This window comes from Schistocerca americana, chromosome 1 (assembly GCF_021461395.2).
Source record: "Schistocerca americana isolate TAMUIC-IGC-003095 chromosome 1, iqSchAmer2.1, whole genome shotgun sequence".
Taxonomy (NCBI): Eukaryota; Metazoa; Arthropoda; class Insecta; order Orthoptera; family Acrididae; genus Schistocerca; species Schistocerca americana.
In genome coordinates, this window is record NC_060119.1 from 1015149707 (window position 1) to 1015171533 (window position 21827).

A 21827-nucleotide genomic window follows, 5' to 3' on the forward strand; every position below is an offset into this window, starting at 1 on the left:
CTTTTCTTGACGGGATAGCAGAAAGTAGCGTTGCCAGTGGTGCACCCAACGACAATACTGAACGTAAGAGTGGCATTATGCTGCCTTCTCGAAACCGTCAGTGTTCTGATTCTTGAGTTTCTCCCGGCGTATTTGATAATCAAAATATCCACGGGTGTGCTGCCGGTCTATAGTGTCCAACGGGCACAATATTTCGGCGATCATACATGTCGCCATCATCAGGTGAACTGACGGACTGAGCTCCTATGAACGTGCCGGCACGGAGATCCGTACGCTATGGCTACTCAGAGGGAACTGGGTTCGGTCGCGGCGGCGGCCGATTTAAATACCCTCCGCCCGCGGCGCGCTCCCTCTGCCGTCCGCGCCCCGCGCCACGGTCGCGCGGTGGAACAGATTGCGACGGCGTCTGAGATGACGTCGGTGTGATGGCTCTGTCCGCCGTGGTCGTCACAACTATACGTTTGCTCGATTTACTTTTGATTAACGCAATCGCTGGTTCCCAAGCCTTGCTAAAATTATAGCCACAGTCACGGTTTATGAGGTCGTCATTGGTGCGAATTTCGATGGCCTCTCTAACAACGCTGTCCCAGTATCTCGACGTCTGTACCAGAATCCTCGTGCGGTCATACTCCATGGCGTGATTTTCCGACAAACAATGTTCAGCGACCGCCGACTTGCTCGGATACATCAGTCGAGTGTGCCTCTGGTGTTCACGGCGTGGATCCTCGACGGTACGCATCGTCTGACCAATATACGACTTGCCACATTGACACAGAATCTGGTACACGCCGGCCTTCCTCAAACCGAGGTCATCTTTGGCGGTCCCCACCAATGCACGAGTTTTATTTGGAGGACAAAACACAGTTCCGACCCGGTGTTTCTTCAGAATGCGGGCGATTTTCCCCGAGAGTGCGCCTGTGTATGGAATAAATGCAGTGCCTACCTCCTCCCTCGTGACTTCATCCATCTCAACAGGTTGTGCTGCAGTGGTTGGGCGGAGAGCACGTTGAATCTGCCACTCTGAGTACCCATTTTTTCGAAATACAGTTCTCAGATGTTCCAATTCCTGGGGTAGACTCTCTGCGTCAGAGATAGTGCGCTCCCTATGTACTAGAGTTTTAAGTACCCCATTCCTCTGTGAAGGGTGGTGGCAGCTGTCTGCGTGCAAATACAGATCAGTGTGCGTTGTCTTCCGATACACCCCATGACCTAGGGTGCCGTTAGCCCTTCTCTTGACCAAGACGTCAAGGAAAGGTAATTTACCCTCCGTTTCAGTCTCCATAGTGAATTTGATGTTGGGGTGTATGGAGTTTAGATGTGTAAGGAAGTCAAGGAGTTTATCCATACCATGTGGCTAGATGACGAACGTGTCGTCCACGCAACGGAAAAAGCAAGTAGGTTTCCGTACGGATGACGACAGGGCTTCCTCCTCGAAGTTCTCCATGTACAAATTCGCTACCACCGGTGAGAGTGGGCTACCCATGGCGACTCCCTCCGTTTGTTCGTAGTATTCTCCATTAAAACGAAAATACGTGGAAGTCAAGACATGCCTAAAAAGTTCAGTGGTCTTCTCGTCAAACTTCTGACTAATCAATTCTAGTGACTCTCGCAGGGGTACCCTCGTAAACAACGTGCTCTCCGCCCAACCACTGCAGCACAACCTGTTGAGATGGATGAAGTCACGAGGGAGGAGGTAGGTACTGCATTTATTCCATACACAGGCGCACTCTCGGGGAAAATGGCCCGCATTCTGAAGGAACACCGGGTCGGAACTGTGTTTTGTCCTCCAAATAAAACTCGTGCACTGGTGGGGACCGCCAAAGATGACCTCGGTTTGAGGAAGGCCGGCGTGTACCAGATTCCGTGTCAATGTGGCAAGTCGTATATTGGTCAGACGATGCGTACCGTCGAGGATCCACGCCGTGAACACCAGAGGCACACTCGCCTGATGTATCCGAGCAAGTCGGCGGTCGCTGAACATTGTTTGTCGTAAAATCACGCCATGGAGTATGACCGCACGAGGATTCTGGTACAGACGTCGAGATACTGGGACAGCGTTGTTAGAGAGGCCATCGAAATTCGCACCAATGACGACCTCATAAACCGTGACTGTGGCTATAATCTTAGCAAGGCTTGGGAACCAGCGATTGCGTTAATCAAAAGTAAATCGAGCAAACGTATAGTTGTGACGACCACGGCGGACAGAGCCATCACACCGACGTCATCTCAGACGCCGTCGCAATCTGTTCCACCGCGCGACCGTGGCGCGGGGCGCGGACAGCGGAGGGAGCGCGCCGCGGGCGGAGGGTATTTAAATCGGCCACCGCCGCGACCGAACCCAGTTCCCTCTGAGCAGCCATAGCGTACGGATCTCCGTGCCGGCACGTTCATAGGAGCTCAGTCCGTCAGTTCACCTGATAATGGCGACATGTATGATCGCCGAAATATTGTGCCCGTTGGACACTATAGACCGGCAGCACACCCGTGGATATTTTGATCGTCAGTGTTCTGTTTACAGTATATACTTATCAGTGCGTGGACATTTCTACGACAAGTTGCAAGACATTACACAACAAGAAGACCTCTCGTTTACTTAGTCAGTAATTTGGACAGATTGGGTCAGGCCTCCGTAGCGTTTTTAACAAGATAACAAAAAACAGCAGGCCGCTCTGCTCTACTGAGAAACATCGACACGGAGTCCTGTTACTAGGGCTAGCACGTTCTCCAGATCTCTCACCCACTGAAATCATCTGATCAGGGGTCGTGAAAAGGCTGACGCGACATCCTTCTGTTGTATGAATTCGGGGTGTCTGTTATTCGTAAGTGTCCGAAATAACAGATGCCATGCATTCATATAACTGATTCGCCCGAAATCAACATCGCAGAAAGGCACAAGCGTTTCATCAATAGAAATAGTACAGTCTGAAGAATAACACTACAGAATGTTCGCAATAAATCTGTTAAAAATGTCTGATACTGCGACAGTCGCACTTACTCTTCTTCTCGCTGTCCTGTTACCCGGGTTCTCAAGTAGAAGAAAAAAACTTCTTTTTGTAAAACTATGAAAAATAATACGTCCAGTTCCATCCACTGAGATTCGCTCCCAGATTTGGAGGGTCCTGTGCATACCAGCAAGTCTATAAAAGCTTCCATTCAAGGCCGTCAGTATCATGGACAAAATATATGATCTTCTGAGACTACTTTTACTTAATCAATTTTGTTGTTTTATCGCTGTAGAATCTCATTTAAAATGTGAAGAGTAAAAAGGAAACCCCATACTTGTTCAAAGAACAAGACAGCAGGCATTAGTCCTAAATCACAGATCAGGAACGTGCTACACTATGTTACGTTGTGTTGTTACGACATTAGTTGGTGGTTGTGTTTCTCTCCACCTGAAGCGCTGTTTCCCCTACCATAAAAGCATGAATCACAGCGGTATGACTGTTTGTTACTCAGATCATCTTCACCTGTTTTTACGTCCTCCGTTCCATCATCATCCACTTCCTGTTTTGAATTCGTATCTCGTAATCTGGATGAATGTCACTGTCGTGCAAAACTTCCTTAATCATTTCTTCGGAATGCTTTTCGAAGTTTAGTTCATTTACTCGTAAAACTGGTTTAGAATAACCACTCCGTTCAGAAAGTTTTGAATGGTGAGATCTTCCTGGTAGAGGTTCGATATTCTGCAAATTAATTACGAGATACTGTCAGTAATAACCATTCTATATTATACCAGAGTTATCGCAATAAACACGGAATGATTATAAACAAGCTTGCCGAATGATAATAACGTAATTAGTATCATACATCTGCTAGACGTAAAGGAGACTTGACTGTGTATTTACCGATGGTCAAATAGTGCGATCGGCATCTCACCCTCACAACTAGAAGCCTGCACTACAACAGAGAGGTACACTGAGGGAAAAGGCGAAACGACTCCGGAAAATGAGGGGTAGTTCTACAGCCGACTCAGAGACCCACGATACCAGTTAAGGGTTGGCGGATCCGTCTAGTAAGCAGTAGATACCAGCTTCCGATTGCGGTCCGGCATACATTTTCACTCGTCGCCGCTGATTCCGCATAAGTCTCGATGCAGCTGACATCAATAGTTCCTTCCCTTTCCTTCCCTTCCCTCTCCTTTCTCCCCCTTCCACCTTCAGTTTACATAATACGTATCGTTTTATGGCATCCAAACTAACTTCCACTCTATACGCAGCCAGGTGACAACAATTGTTGATCACATGTGGCAGCTATATACAGTAAATCACCTAGTTAATCAAGTATTTTTCGTATTATACTCTATATGCAAGTTACGTAATTCTCTGTTCTGTTGCAGTTTCAATGGCCGGTATTGTACAGTGATCTGCTATCAAACGAAGCCTTACGAATAAGCACAAGATTTTGCTTGACGAGACACGGATTCTAGCCGACAATTCAATTTCCGGCTGCTGAATCATCAGAGACGCAGTGGAACCTGGAATGTGTGTGTCAGATTTTAATAGAGATACGAACTTCAGTAATGTGTGGAAGAGGGCACTTGATACCCAGAGACTGCATAGAAGTATATCCTGTATTACACAATAAGATGGGAAGAAAATCACTGTGAAGGACGTGTCATCGGTGGCCCAATTTATCTGTTGTCGCATTGTAAGCTACTGCTTCATTTACGTCTGTGTGATTCCATTAATTCTTTTATTGTCAGTTGCTCTCTTTACGAGGATGATGGTGAACATTGTCGAAGGCTCGGATTTTTATAGAACATTAAGTCAATAAGTGCCGAAAATATTTAATACGAGTAAGATTTGGGTTTAATGTCCCACCAACGACGATGTCATTATAAACGCGGCATAGGCTTGAATTGGCAATGGGTAGAAGAAAATCGACCGCGTCCGTTTCAAAGGGACGATCCCGTCGTTTATCTTGATCGGTTTAGAGAAACCATGAAAAACCTAAATCTTGGATAGCAAGTCGTTGATTTGAAGCGCCGCACTAAGGAAAGGACAAGTCATCGTGCTGACACACAGGATGTTTTCGTGATGACGATACAAATTTTCAGGGTAAAGCAGAAGGACAGTTTTATTGATTTGACATAAAGAAACCAGTGATCGGAAATTACGAAGTCAAATGTATTGTGGGACAACTCTGCAGTGGAATAGGAGAATCTATGAATCGTTGTTAGCATGATGTAAGAAACTGATTTATTACGTACGTAGTTGCTAATACTGTGATAGAGTAACCCGACCAACATATAGGTTTATGTCTTGTGGAATGGAGCAGGAAAGTTCACTAATGCACTTAAGATAGCTTGGTCTTCGTGCACGTGTGTAGTGCCAACAGTGTGAAGGAGTAGACAGAGAGGCGGCCCTAACCAAGCTAGGGTTCCCCTCACCCACGTGTCTGGTCCGGGAGGGCTTGGAGGCTGAGCGCACGATCTGTCACCAAACTAAGTAATAATTTGTGCTCAGAGTTACTATATTTTATTTTACTTAAGAACATGGGCAACATATCCGTTTTATATGAGTGACACGCATTTAACATCCCCATAAATGTTTGAACACTAGGGCTGGATTATCTAGCCAATCTAACTTTAACATCAGATGAGTTTATGACAGTTATGCCGAGTTACATCTGTGCGAAGGTGGAATGTGTTGACAATTTTGCGGACCCCACAGTCAGGCAGTGGATATCTAAGCAGGCTGTTCCAGAAGTAGAATACGCCATCCTGTCTGTCGCTACCTGCGACGTACTACTGGTGGAACTGCAGTGGAAGGCGCCATCGCCCTAACATGTTTCTAAAGGATGATACCGAAGGAAAGATACATTAATGTAAAAAATTCATCTAAAATTTTACTCATTCGAGAAAAAATCTTCGAGAAGACGCAGAGTATGACGGCCACCACTTTGACCGATGAGAGAAGAAGAAAGAAGTCAGCCATTAAGACTGAGACTGTTGCAAAGACTTTAAAAATACTGCAAATTGATAATGACTTAAAGTCATTTCTATTTGTGTGGCTTCGCGCAGAAATTACAGGAAAGAAAAAGTTTCGCAACCATTGGAAATTATGTAAGAAGTTTAATGCACATCATACTCGTTGGGAATCTTGTAAATATTGGAAGTAAGTTTAACGGGAGACAAAAAGAGACTACTTCCTCGTAGTCATGTGCTACCGATAACATGAGTCGTGCATATGATGTTATTTGTATATATTTGACGATGATGGTGCTGATTTTGCATGTAACATTTGACGATGCCACTATGGCTGCAGTACATTAGGACTTTGTTTTTATAAAAATGATGATGGTCATTATAGGCCGAAACCGGTAATCTGTTAACAAAAAGTTTGTGACCATAGACGTAAATTAAAGGAAACGTATAATAAGCTATTTCTCTTCTTAAAACTTGACAGTTTCGTAAAACAATGGAGAAAATGTCGTTAGTAAAATCATACCACTAGCTAAACTCATATTGTGTTTGAAATTTACCGCAATAGTTCATATCCAGTACCAGTAGGCCTATGTATGGGTATATAAACGTTTATTCTGATTTTTAAGTAAAGGTAACCTACAAAAGGCGAATATGTTGTCCCCAAAAATTACTACTTGAGTGAACCCAGTATAATATTTAATTAGTTTACGAGAGGCGCTAATGGTTTACCAAGTAGGTTGCAAAGGAGCAATTCAGTCCCTGTTCACAGAATAACAGATAAAAACATTACCAGATTTTAATCGGTTTGAAATCACGACGGTAACATTCAGTTGAAACAGTCAAAACAAGTAATATAAATTAAATGCCAAGAAAACAAAATATATTGTAATATTTAGCACGAGAAAAAATTAGAGTAGCGGGACCCGTCTTGGAGACATTACCGGTAGACGTCACTAGATCCTGGGATGAGCAAAAGCTTGAGAATTGTATAGGCTCATAATTGCAACCTTTTATTTATTTATTATATGCCATTGTTACATACGACCTGCTCCCTAGGGGATTTTTCAGTTCGTGTTTCCTTGTTGTTTCTATAATTAAAACCCATAGTGCATTAAAAACACTGTGACATGTTGTGATAGTACCAACAAAAGTCACTAGATCGCAGGCCAATCAAATGATCGAGCAGAACCAGAGTGTTCCCGAACTGTACGCAAACTGTTCGAACAGCTCGAGTCGTGTTCAAACACAGCGCTAATTGTAATAACTAATTTGTACTCTGTTTGCAGCATTCGATAGTTTTCTCTTTTCTTGACCAGCGATATGATTCTCGGTACTTCTTACCATAGACCACCTATAACACAGACCGCGCATGTCCCCATCTCTGCCGTGTTAACGCTTGAATTCAACATCTAAGTCACGTGACTCGGGTTTCTATCATTCATTACGGGCTATATGAAGTGGAGATGACAGTTACAGTTTCTCTCATTTATAGCTGAAATGAAGTATTGAATTTGACAATTCAACAAACTGTAGTACTACTCTTACACATGTAGTAGATTCTTCGAATTCCTGATAATAAAGCAGTGGTTATCGTTTTTACCTGTGGTCAAGTTGAAACGTATTGACAGTTCTTCTAACGAGCGATAGAATGACTGTTCTTTAGTGAAGACATTCCATTTTTTTTGGCACTGTGCATTCTTGTAGTTCGGCGCGTCCACAGAAGTGGAAGACAAAATAACAATTTCGAACGTGCTTAGTTTTCTAACGATTCCACAAGAATATGTGTGAAATGCTTTAGTAAGCTTTGGTAACAAAGGAAATCCGTTTATGTGCATAATGTCAGGTATTTACACAACATAAGCACGTATGTTTTCTGTCGTTTGCTTAATCCATTGCATATACCAAAATGACATCAATATGGAATTACAAAACGTTGATTATACTGGGGTAGTGAGCTAGGTATGTCGTCTCAAAATCTTATTCATTCAAGAAGCTTTACACCCAAGGACTAACATCCATACTAACTTTCAAATTATGGAAATACCTCTGCAAGTATTGTAAAGTAATTCACTTACACAGCTGAGATTTTCGTCACTTTACCCAATCTGTAGGATACAATACAACTTTCTGTGCCTACGGGAAGGTCTTCACTTCTGCATCTAGTAAAAAGCACAGGATTTGGCCTGTAACAAAAATTTCATAAATTGTGCACAATAAATGCGTACTGACATGCTAGGCTTCACGCCCCGAGTCACGTGACTTAGATGTTGGTTTCAGTAAAATGACGTCATTCGCTGTCTATGTTATGTCTGGCTTATGCTACCTACCTAAAAGACGTCACCAGCTGTTGCTGCAAGATGTCGCGTGATCTATGTTCCTCTCTTGTCATTGTCGATCGTCGTTATCTGCTGCAAATGCCGCTCTTTGCGCTAATTTCGTTGAAAATTGTTACATCCAAAATCTTGTTCCTGAACGTCATCAGATTAGAACGAGAGTTTTAACTAACCTAAGGGATAACCCTCAGTAGAATTTCATGAGATATCGTCGTTATCTGCTGCAAATGCCGCTCTTTGCGCTAATTTCGTTGAAAATTGTTACATCCAAAATCTTGTTCCTGAACGTCATCAGATTAGAACGAGAGTTTTAACTAACCTAAGGGATAACCCTCGGTAGAATTTCATGAGATATTGCACGAAAAACTCAATATTGTCGTAACAAAGAGTGCAAACCAACTTGGATTTGTTTGTTTGAAGTTGTGCACAGTTACTTAGAAATTCACTTCACCCAAAGTCCGTGCTATGACCTTACTATTGTCAATGGTTCTAATTAAGTTGTCAGTCCGAATGTTCACGTAATATTATATTCAACTACATACAGTTTGCTCAATAGTCACAGTCTGTTGACACGTCAGTCCTTTTTCTAGGAAGTTTATTAATGGTTAACTGCAATCGTTTCCTCGTACTCCTTCCACCTGTAGTGTTCATCAACTATTAAACTGCTCGAACTTAATGCAGATGCTATTCACCATTAATGTTTCCAAAATTTCTTCAGCTTTACTCTTCACGCTCGTAAAACCTCACCCAGTAAATACTTCTGTCCTCGCTTCATTTTCCAGTTTTACACACGCGATGGGTCTACGTAAAGTTCACCGAGCTGTATTATTATAGCACGACGCTACCACATAGTCCATAGTATTTCTCGTGTCCACACCGATGAATATTTAAAACTAACTAGCTTTATGTCCTAGTTAAGCTACTTCCTTTGACACTCAACTCTTCCAGTCACAGTTCGAACATTACTCAGAAATATTTTTTTTTTAACGAAATACATTGGCCGTCCGTACACTAGCGTACTTCCGTTACTCATTGTCGACTTTCAACTGTCTTCGTCCTCCGCCCCCTCGCTTAGAATCTCAGATAGCATTATTCCTGACCGGGCACAGCACATGTATACATTTATAATAAATTTTTACGTAGTACAAATTTTACATTTTAGAAAATACAGCCATAAACAATTCATACTAGCATGAAAATAAATAAGTCAACAAATGCACACAAATAATTTACATTAAAACAAAAGAAATAGAGGACAGAAAATAACATTCACACAGAAAATATAGGTACATAGCAAAAAAGTACCCGTTTTAATCTCGGCATCTGCTTTGAACAGTCGCAGGGTAACCACCGGTGGGATGGGATTTGCAATTCTCTCTTTCCAAATCAGAATCAAGCGTATTAAACACTGCGCCATTTCACCTGGTAACAATCATAAAGGACACATTGCAAAAGACTGTTCCGAGGAACGTGGATAACTACATGGTTGATAAATAAATTCAAGAGGGAAAGCCCAGAACATGCATTGGTGTAGCAACTGAATATGTCAAATCTATTATGTTTAAAAGTATCTCTCATCAACAGACTACACAACCTACATAGTTAGCCTTGTTACTCAGTTACGTATGTTCACACAGTTTCCTCTCATCACTGTTATCGACGCGCCAGTCACCGATGTGGCGTCAAATAGGATGAGTTGCACTAGCCTGCCGAACTACCCTAAATGGGGCCTCCCGGCCAATAACGCCATATGTTCATATCGTTTAAGCAGCAGCCATTTTTAACGTTTCTTTTTTACAAATAGCAGGTGTTTCTAAATTATCCTTACGAAGTTAAATGACGTTTCAAAGCTGTTGGATATTTGAAAACTCTATTGGATACGGACAACCAAGGAAAATTAGGCTGGTTTTCCAAGAAACCATTGCGGAATCTTTATAAGAGGGTAGTGGATGATTGTAATTTCAATAAAAAAATAATTCGGAAGAGGCGTCGCAATTATAAAATCTCGCACTCATAAAAGTTTTTATTCACTACGTTTGTGCTCAGTATTGAGATAAGCAACAGTATTTATTACTGGATATCAATCTCATTCCGATCCAAGGTCCAAATTCTACTTACAAATTTATGAGGCGTTTAGAAAGCATTGCTACAATAGAAGTCTGTGTGTTGAGAAGAACTTTTTCCGTGTCACAGAAACAAATATGTAAATCAATGCATGTCAATACCTCCTTGTGCTCGCCAAAAGGGAAATGATAACCAGCTGTGAGATTTGTAGCTGCTGCATTTAACACCACCAACTAATGTGGTTCCAGTTCCCAGATCCAAGGTTGACACTAAACGTACAGTATTCGTATGTCATTTGATACACTTGCTGTAACACGCTCCAAGGATGGTCCGCTTCCCGTGCCACTAGAACGGAAGCAGCGTTGTTACTACGTTGATTAGCTAGTTGCAAATTCTGTAACAATTAAAGAGGTGGTGAATTATTATTGCTCTTCCATCCGGAAAATGCAGAAGAATGGCATACAACTCTTTTGATGTAATTAAATCTTTGAATATGATTTGCCTGTTAAGTTAACCCTCGCAACACCAAGGGGGAGGTGGCACTTTATGCCCACCTTTTCAAAGTATAGTACTCAAGTCAGGTATTTTATATTTCAAAGTTCTGAAAAACAATCTATCAGATTACATAAATGTTTTAAATTTTTCGGTTGTTTGTTGTTGTTGTGGTCTTCAGTCCAGAGACAGGTTTGATGCAACTCTCCATGCTACTCTATCCTGTGCAAGCTTCTTCATCTCCAAGTACCTACTGCAACCTACATCCTTCTGAATCTGTTTATGTATTCATCTCTTGGTCTTCCTCTACGATTTTTACCCTCCACGCTGCCCTTCAATACTAAATTGGTCATTCCTTGATGCCTCAGAATATGTACTACCAAGCGATCCCTCCTTCTAGTCAAGTTGTGCCACAAATTTCTCTTCTCCCCAATTCTGTTCAGTACCTCCTCATTAGTTATGTGATCTACCCATCTAATCTTCAGCATTCTTCTGTAGCACCACATTTCAAAAGTTTCTATTCTCCTCTTGTCTAAACTATTCATTGTCCACGTTTCACTTCCATACATGGCTGCACTCCATACAAATACTTTCAGAAACGACTTCCTGACACTTAAATCTGTACTCGATGATAACAAATTTCTCTTCTTCAGAAACGCTTTCCTTGCCGTTACCGGTCTACATTTTATATCCATCTACTTCGACCATCATCAGTTATCTTGCTCCCCAAATAGTAAAATTCATTTACTACTTTAAGCGTCTCATTTCCTAATCTAATTCCCTCAGCATTAATTCGACTACATTCCATTATCCACGTTTTGCTTTTGTTAACTAATCCAAAAATTTAATTCCTAGTAGGAGATGTGACTTATCACAATGCATGTCGTACATGTCATATTGAACACTTTCACTTTTATGGCCCTGCTTACACATCAGTATTTGTTTAAAATGTATGTTATGAGTAAAAATCAACAATAATTAACGAAGTTTGTATGTTTAAAATTTTATTGATAGTTCACGTTATTGGCAGGTTGCTAAAACATATTTTTTGGACCACACTAACACATCAGCAGCTCTTGAAATCGTATGTTGTCAGATTAACAACATATAACAAATTCTGCTTTTTTAAAGATGGTGAGCATAAAGTACCCCCCTTCCCACCCCCATCCCCCAATTGGTAATACATGTTATGAAAAATGTAATGGTACTGCTAGATTAATATCTAGCCGACGCCTTCAGTAGATACACTAGATGTTTATTAAATAAGTGTGTGTTAATTTGATCCCCTGTCTTTCAAGTATCCTCGGAATATATTTCGTCGAAACAACCTCGAAACCTTTCTTCCTAACAGGCAATAACTGATACTTCACATATATACCAAGTGAAAATAGCCTGAAATTTCAACATGATGAAATTGTTAGAAAATGTTCGAGTAAACATTTATTAAAGTAATAAATAAGCACACCTTACAACAGTGTACGATCAATTGCAGAAAGAATCTTAAATTATTCTCTTGTTACTTAGTTTTACGACATCAAAAGCCAAATTTCTACCTTGTATAGGATCCGCAGATGACCCGGAAGAGTCATCTGTTGAAAGATACAAAAGAACTTGTGCCGGGGAGCGGTGAAGACGGCTCTGACGCTAGCGCACAGAGCCTGTTTGCGTCAGTGTTGGTCTCTTATCGCGGGCGTGGCCTACGTCACTCGTAACCAGTGGACCTCATCGAAAGCTGATAGCATTTTTTTACGATTAGAAGATGCAACTGCACGAGACTCAGTGGACTTTCGTTCTTCTGTTGCAGACTTCGTGATGCTGAAGCCCGGCGAATGCTGACGCAGATGAAGACACGGACCATCATCGTTATTTATTACGCTAATTGCCAGCATGACAATAAGATATATTTATCCCATATTTCATGCAAATACTATCATTATATTTTCTATTATTAACATTTGTATTTAATAAATAAGTATTTTTTAACTTTCCTGGATTATTCACCCTTTCTTGTCGGTTTGTTATTAGCATTTATATACGAAAAGTACCTTTTGTGTTTCAACCTAAATAGCTTGTTTATATACGAAAAGTACCTTCTGTGTTTCAACCTAAATAGCTTGGTACAAACTAATCGACATGACTAACATATTCATCACTGGGTCAAGTACACTGCCCATTGAATTTACGAACAAATAATGTACAGAATGTATATATAAATAATAACATGACATCAAAGTAAACTGTGATTTTCTTATGAACGGAGATGTCAAACATACTGTAGTGTAATAAGTCCCAGCTGCTCCGTACATACTTAAGTGTCTGCTATACTGTAATACTTCCTGCATTTAGTATGGTCGGATGCTTACATTTGTAACATTCTCCCCTCTTCATATGAAAGACAGGCGACTAAAACGATGGTAAAATGGGTACTAGAGACAAAAATTTGACATGTGTAAAAAAGCTTCCAAAATTGAAGTTTTATAGCTCAGATCGCAGTTGATACATGTCGTGATTACTAGTTCCAGCAAAGTTACACTGCCATCTTCAGGTCATCGGATACGTGAATTTATAATTCTAGGCAATAAAACTTCTATTTTGGAAGCTTCTTTTACGTTGATATAGAGATCACTCTTCTTCTGACAATATCAGAGAATTACAAAATTTATTCTTACGCAGCTATACGTACTGCACTTCACTTACACTACATCGTATTAATCGCTTTTGAGCTAAACTGTTCCGCTGTCCCAATCCATTTTGATGATCTGATTTTCTTCTCGTAAGAAGGCTTTTGCGTTACTTTAGGTTTTACAATTGAGTTCTGTTCCATTGTCACTTTCTGAGAATGAAAGTGAGAATCCAGACAATAGTATAATCTACAGCTACTTGCAACTGTGCTGCAAATCTGTTTAGAATCATCGTAGTGTGCTGTAAATCAGCACTGAGTTTCCACAGCACAATCCAAAGGCGAAATACAGCAACTACACAAAATTGGAAAACATTTACCTCAAGCAAGTTAACGTTTTCTTGCCTCAATACTTTGTTTGGAGAAGTTGAAATGTATCTCTGCTCAAATCGAATAGGGAAAAAACTGTTGCTGCAGTTAATTACAGTGCGCAGGAAGAAAAACTATCATAACGAGAATGGGACTCATCATATAAGAGAGCCAAATTCATCCAAGCATTTGCTAATTTATCACTAAATTTCCTACTACAACGATTGTTTTGGAGCTCTGACACTTTTCACTCTCATATAAGAATATCATCAATTGATCTTAAATACTTTTCGACAGGCACTGATAGAATACTTCGAAAAACCAGAAAAATTATTTTAAACAATATGCTATTATCAAAGGAAGAAGAACAGCAACAAATTCAAATTCAGTCAGTAGTTATGCAGTTCATCTTCGAAATCATAGAAATCACAGGTACACACTATCATCAAGAACTATCAAAAGTGCCTCATAAATGAGTGTAAGCAGAGGAGGAAGATAAGATTCAACTCCAGTCGATAACTAGGTCATTAGAGACGAAATACAAGCTCGGCTTGGTAGAGGAACCGTCACGGCATCAATTGATTTCAGGAAACCAAGGAAAAATATCTGACGGTCCAGATAGAAATTTGAACCGCTGTCCTTTCAAATGCGAGTCCAGTGTCTTAGCCAATGTGCCATTTCTCGCAGTAATTGAGTAAAAGAAGCAGAGACCTCAGAAAAAGTGACTTTAATCCTTAGCAGTAATGGTCTGTCGTAACACAAGACATGTCGGAAAAATACCAACTGCGCTTACTTCGTTCTCCGGCAGGGAAAACTGGGCATTTTACAAGAGGAAGCCATTGTCCAGGAATTGTTTCGGTGGTGAAGGATATCGAAGATTGAGAACGGTGATGACAAAACTTCATCGAACGGCGTTTAGTACCTACTAGCTAACAGAGCGTGTAACCTCCCCCTCACTTATCGACCTTAATGACAGTGAAAAATTAAAGTGCGTGTACCAAATGGAAATTTGGGAAAAGCAATCGTCACCGAAGTTAATCTGTCGGTAAAGATGGAGGAAAGGGTTACATCTAAATGAAAGGAAAAATGCAAATGAGATTGGTGGAAATTAATTTTGAGAAAAGGGTAAAATTAATAAAGAAAGTAAATGTGCGGTCGTCACGTTAACAATTAATTGGCGTTAATTAGATATTTGAGAGTTGGGGAAAATTACGGTCGCCAGTCCTATGGACTGAAAAAGAAAGGTTATTGCACTAAAAGCGTGGCAACTGAAGGTTGACAAGTGTTGTGCGAAAACTGAAAGTTTGTCAGAAGTAATAAATTTCGCTACACTCTGACTTAATTTAGCAAAAGAATTAATAAAACCGGAAAATTGAAAGTTAATTTAGTGACTGAAATTAATAGTGAGATTTGTTTCTGAAGCACTACGAAATTCAGTAAAATAAGGTTAGTCTTGGGCTACCTCAACAATCATTTCAAAAGCTACTTGAATCTACGCAATTTAGAAATAAGAGATTTAACTTTGAACTTGAATTAAATGATTCTGGGCAATTGACAATAGTAACATTTAGTACGTACCAAGCTGAGCTGCAGTCATAGGTAAGCTAAAATATGCTAACAAAACTCACACTCTTAATTTGTGCTTGTGTAATCTAAATACTGTAGCCAGCTATGAATACCTTAACTGAACTTTGAAATTAAAGCAGTGAAATGGAATGATATTACTTTAATGCTGGCGTCTGAATTTCAACGACACTCTGGTTCATTTCGGAAAAGGAAGGGACCCTGCTTGGTAATGCAATTGGGACAATGACCAACAAAGGGTCATGCTAAGTTGCTGTAATTTTGTGATGCAACAATTTTAAAAGCTGAGGTCTGCCATACAGTTCTAAAACTTTACGTGCTTCCAGTCTTCCTTGTTGGTTGATTGAAGGTTTGAAGCCGTCGATCGAGGAGGTGGCGACAGTCACTCATTGCCCGCCGTCGCTGTTGCAGAAGCTGGATGTTGGCGCGCCTCCTTCTGGACACGGTCACGAGGCGAAACGGGCTCATGCTGTGCGCCAGCGAACGCTTCCCGTCCGCGACACCATGTCAGAAACTATCATAGCAAGTCGAGCGCAATTACATGTTGCCAAACCCCGAAAGCGCGGCAACTCGCGGGAGCGTCACACAACACACCTGCTCCACCGCTCTACCCCAGCTAGACTCTCTCTGCCCGCGCTCCACGCGGCCGAGTTCACACTACCAAAGACCCTAAACACTTTGGTTCTCCACACGACCTATCGATGAAGCCGTTCGATAGCATAGTTTTCCCTAGGCCAGGCCCAGCGTAAAAATGCAAATAATATTTACAAAACAAACCAATTATACATCGACATAAATGCATAAATGTATATATACAAATAGTAAAACAATGACAATGTATAAAGACATAGAAATGTCATATCTTGAGGTAACAAAACAAGGAAAAAAATTTATAGTACAATAAATGGAAATAGGAGGATATGCATTTCCGGCGTTACAAGCACAGTAAGCATTAGGGCTGCACTTGCGGAAAGCTTAGTATGCGGAGCAAGGCAGCAAAGTGACCATTTTTCAAGACGGAACACGTAACAGAAAATTCATGATTTGTTCGCTCTGTTCCCAAGGGACGTCATAGTTCGTGATGAGTTAATGTTTCACATTTCGTTCAGAAACAAACAAGAGAATCTCATCATGCTTTAAATTACCAAAGGCAATCAAAATTTTGCTCTCCCCTCTCCCCCAACTACACTCACGCTCATAAATTAAGGATAATGCTGATACATGGTGAAACAACATTCTGGTGGGCGGTTTGCGGGTTAAAATCACCTCGGGGTATGATCATGCGGTGCATCTGACGTGCGATCGCCGCACGGTGGCGCTGGCAGCAGTCCACATACGCAGAGGTGTGTTGGTTTATGTCAGAGTACGGTGCAGCGAAGAAGTGTGCAGACGTTTTCAGACGTACTAATGGTGACTGTGTGTTGAAAATGGCTCGAAGAACACACATTGGTGACGTTATGAGGGGTAGAATACTAGGACGACTGGAGGCTGGTCAAGAACAGCAGGTCATAGTACGGGCCCTCCGTGTGCCACAAAGTGTGATCTCAAGATCATGGCAACGATTCCAGCAGACTGTAAACGTGTCCGGGCGCTGCAGTACGGGACGTCCACAGTGTACAACACCACAAGAAGACCGATATCTCACCATAAGTGCCCGCAGACCGCCATGGAGTACTGCATGTAGCCTTGCTCGGGACCTTACCGCAGCCACTGGGACGGTTGTCTCCAGACACACAGTCTACAGACGACTGAACAGACATGATTTATTCGCCTGGAGACCTGCAAGGTGCATTCCACTGACCCCTGGTCACAGGAGAGCCCTAAAGGCTGGTGTCAAGAACACAGTACATGGTCATTGGAACAGCGGTCCCAGGTTATGTTCACGGACGAGTCCAGGTATAGTCTGAACAGTGATTCTCGCCGAGTTTTCATTTGGCGTGAACCAGGAACCAGATACCAATCCCTTAATGACCTTAAAAGTGGCCTATATAGAGGTCGTCATTTGATGGTGTTGGGTAGGACTATGATCGATGCACGTACACCCCTGCTTGTCTTTGACAGGGGAACTGTAATAGGCCAGGTGTGTCAGGACGACATTTTGCACCAATATGTCCGCCTTCTCAGGGGTGCAGTGGGTCCCACCATCGGGAGATGGATGATAACGCACTGCCCCACTGAGCTGCCATCGTGGAGGAGTGCCTTGAAACAGAAGATATCAGGCGAATGGAGTGGCCTGCCTGTTCTCCAGACGTAAACCCCATCTAGCACGTCTGGGATGCTCTCGGTCGACGTACCGCTGCACGTCTTCAAACCCCTACGACAGTTCAGGAGCTCCTACAGGCAGGGGTGCAAGAATGGAAGGCTATACCTCAGCAGCTGCACGACCCCCTGTCGACCCCCTGAACCAGAGTATGCCAACCCGTTGTGCGGCCTGTGTACGTGTGCATGGTGTTCACATCCCACATTGATGTCGGGGTACATGTGCAGGAAACAGTGGCGTTTTGTAGCACATGTGTTTCGGGACGGTTTTCTCAACTTATCACCAATACCGTGGACTTACAGATCTGTGTCGTGTGTGTTCTCTATGTGCCTATGCTACTAGCGCCAGTTTCGTGTAGTGCCACATTGTATGGCACCACGTTCTGCAATTATCCTTAATTTATGAGCATGAGTGTAGATTGTAGAGCGAACGCCGTGGTGTAGATACTGACGTATGCGGGCAAATAAGTACAGATCTGCGTTCAGAGTTTCAATGGAAGTGTAGATTGGTACAAGATCCTACTCTGATGTAGCAGGAGTAACACATACCACAGTCTTCATAATACCCCATAGAAAATATTCCCCATATGTAGTATAGGGTGGCCGTGGTAGCAAATGAGGTCCCACTTTCCTGTTCAAATGTTAGGGTATGTAGTGTACAGGAGGTGCCAAATATTTACCATCAATTGGAGCTGGAGCTTCGTCATAGTGCAGCCGTGTTATCTGATGAACCAATATTGGCACCTCGTCCAATAATGTAAGAAAGCGATGTCTGACAAAACTGATATCGATCGGACCTATTAGCATGGTTGGCCGTGGTCTGATCACAGGTTATCCTAGCCGTCGATCGGTATCGTGAACGTTTTATGAAGTAAATTGTGTCGTGGGGTATTTACATACTGCAGACTCTTACTGCATTTTCTGGACAGGCATATGGAATGAAATAAAGAAGTAATGAATACAGACAGTTCCCACTTTTATTTAGTATGTATTGACGTTAGAACAACTCCACAAAATCAGAAAAGAGTGGCCTGATTAAAAATTAATATCTCGTTGTGGCACTAGCTTCAAATTTCAATGTATTTGTTAACTACTGAAAAAATACTTTAAATCATAACTCTGATAATTAAAAGCAGTGCAGTTATGTGCAGAAGTGTTCTAAAAGCAAAACAAAGCAAAGATTAATCAGGTAAGCTTCAATTGTAGGTAAATCTACAAACTCTAAACTTAAGCATATTTTCATTCACTACACACTCGAAGCAGACAGTTACATCGGCTGCGCCCGTTGAAAGAGTTCCGTAGTGTTCCTCCACTACCTCATTCACACTCATCACTATCTGGTACATGTCCGGCTCAGATTCGGTAACGTTATCACTATTGCGTTCAGGATCACTTTTGTTGGCGGTTTCGTCATCATTGACTTCGATATAAGCCATCTCATGCAACCAAAGAGTGACAATAGTGCTGAGTGACATTTCTGTAAGTAATGCGAAGTATAAAATTACTGAGTTCGTAACGTAAACAGTGTGATAGGGTCGCGTATACATACAGCAATTTAGTCTACTTACAAGATCAAATTAATAGCAGCTCGCAAGAATTACAATTCACTACTAACGTTCAGTATGAACTGAACGAAAGCTACTAAGAAATAGAAGTGCGCAATATGGAAAGTTCTTGTGTAATACACATTGATAAGTTGGACGTGACATCCTCATACCGCCCAACACAGGTTGAGGGCTCGTCCTTACGTTGACTCTGAACCTGTGATAGTAGTTATGTAACCTGCTCCGTACGTGGATTTTCGTCTACCCAAATATAATTGCTGCAAAGATTAGAATGCCGTATCGAGTGAACGTGTACTTATAGCGCCAGAGTATGGGATTATGTGGGTAATATATATTACCGTATATACAATAGCGCAGAAGATGGGTAGTCCTACCGAACTACTGCCTGGAGTTTCTGTGGCTAGTATGGATGTGTCTCTCGGCCACAGGCAACTCACCACACGTTAGCATGAGAAGCATGTCATCTATGCTGTCCTCACACGAGTTGTGTTTCTGAACGTGAAACACGCGAAATATTGTTTCCACTGTGGTTAGCGCACGCTCCGATAAAAAAGAAGATTGAACGGAACATGCTCCACAGTGTCATTTGCGGCCACAATGTTCTCTTGCGGCAGTTACTGGCACGGAAATAACGTTACAAAAGTGGAGGCGCGTGATATAGCTGCTTAGCTTTGCTAGCGATCGTTGAAGACGAGCGAGATATATCACAAAGAAGGTTCTAGATACGTCATTGAATTAGACAAAGAACAGCTGGCTCAGGAACAGCGTGCATGTTACTTTTAATATATACAACCAGTGCCTGTCTTTCACTGCGCCTATTGAAACGCCTCTGTGCTCCATTGTCCATATGACTTCTATGTTGTTCTGTCACTGTATTGAATTGCTGGTGGATCAGCTAGTGACGTAGACGGGAATCTTGCTATTCACTGTCCAAACTCCTTGGCACATTCACAAAATGAAACTAACTAACTCATGAACGACGACCCCCCTTGCATATACATAACATCGAATACCCCAGAGTACGCTTCTATTAAATTAAAGCACACATTCTTTTGGACAACGTGACGGCGAATAAAACAATCTTTTCACTTCACAGACCGCTTTTCTAGATATTACACACATTATGTCCTAAAGGCTCGGACCGCAGATATGGTATGACCTGACATTTAATGATGACAGATCGTAAAAAAAACGACAAATATTGAATGCAGTGGTGCCTTGAAACCGCATACTTTCATAACACAGAAGTTATAATACGAAAAGCATCAAACACGAAAAGCCTTGTAGGTAGTTTCCTCTCATCTTAATATAAGAAATCGAAACAAAAATAACGTAACTTCGGGACATCGTCAATGTACCAGTGCTTTGAAACAGCATATAAAATGAGATGAGAAATTTTTTGGTTTTCAGTCGCAGTGTAGTTGTAAATACTGTGCAGACTAGTTTTCATAGTATCTTCATGTCTCGCATTAGATAGACAGAGAAAGCACGCCATATTGTCTACCTTTCACAACGCTTGATATACCTGTGATGCCACCTATTGCAACAAAGAATTTTGCCGGAAATACCTTGCATGCAGGACTACGATTTATATGACACGATTTGCTACTGTAAAAGTTGCTAAACCGCGCATTCTTCCATAAACTGCACCACATTCCTGCACAGTTATCAGCTTTATGTAGACCGGACTAACGTGTACTTGAACACTGCCTGGGAGAGACTGTGTCACAACATTCTGCACACTGCACACAGCGCCTTGAGAAAATACGTCCAGGCGCGGAAAGGCAAAACAAAACATTGTGCTTCCCTTGCGTCTATGATTGAAGACCACACTCCTGACATTACTGTGAAAAGAAAAGAACAGACTTTGACAACTATTCACCAGTATTACATTTACATATTCTATAATGTGTTGTTGGTAGTAACAAGTCAATATCGATTATATGGATACACCAATGCTGTGAAACCATTGATGTTAGGCTGCTATGTGGGTAACTCGTACTTTACAGATTATGGTATTATTTTCGTTACTACAAACTGTAAATGTGTCCTCGGAGTCCATCGCGATGGCATGTATGAATAAAACATTCTCGGTTTAATCTACTTTACTTAGAACAGAACACTACCTCCGCCAAAGTCATCAGGAATAAAAACCAGTGACTGCTGCGATTGGCGCGGTGTTCTGCTTATAGAGAGTGAAAATTATTTAAAACGACGAACTCTGGGAGGTTGCAGGTGGAGGGTGACTCGCACTCAGCACTCGTACTATTTCTCATAACATGGGGACGAATCAGACGAATCTAAGAAAAGTCGATCATGGTTCAATGCCAATCCAGTTCACCTAAAGAGTATGCGCAACCTGGAACCAGATGATTACCCACTCAGAGCACGGTTTTCGCAGTGATACCTGGTAGAGTTTCAAATGCATCCTACCCTCTGTGCTATGTACAGATGAAGCAACATTCAAGTGTGATGGAGTCTTCAACACCCACAGTTCGCGTGTTTTGAATGAAGTTAACCAGTACGCCACATTTACTTGAGCTCATCAAATGCGATTCTACATGAATGTGAAGCCGGCCGGAGTGGCCGAGCGGTTAAAGGCACTACAGTCTGGA

At 41.8% G+C, this 21827-nt stretch overlaps 1 protein-coding gene across 1 annotated transcript in view; it reads left to right on the forward strand.

The window, feature by feature from the left end:
• LOC124548916 (agrin-like) overlaps positions 1-12798 on the forward strand; it is an 89182-nt gene extending 76384 nt beyond the window's left edge. The window contains exon 3 of the mRNA XM_047125204.1: positions 12620-12798. Within this exon, the coding sequence (XP_046981160.1) occupies positions 12620-12651 (32 nt within the window). The 3' untranslated portion in view covers positions 12652-12798. The remainder of the gene's footprint in view (positions 1-12619) is intronic.
• Positions 12799-21827: the final 9029 nt, after the last annotated feature.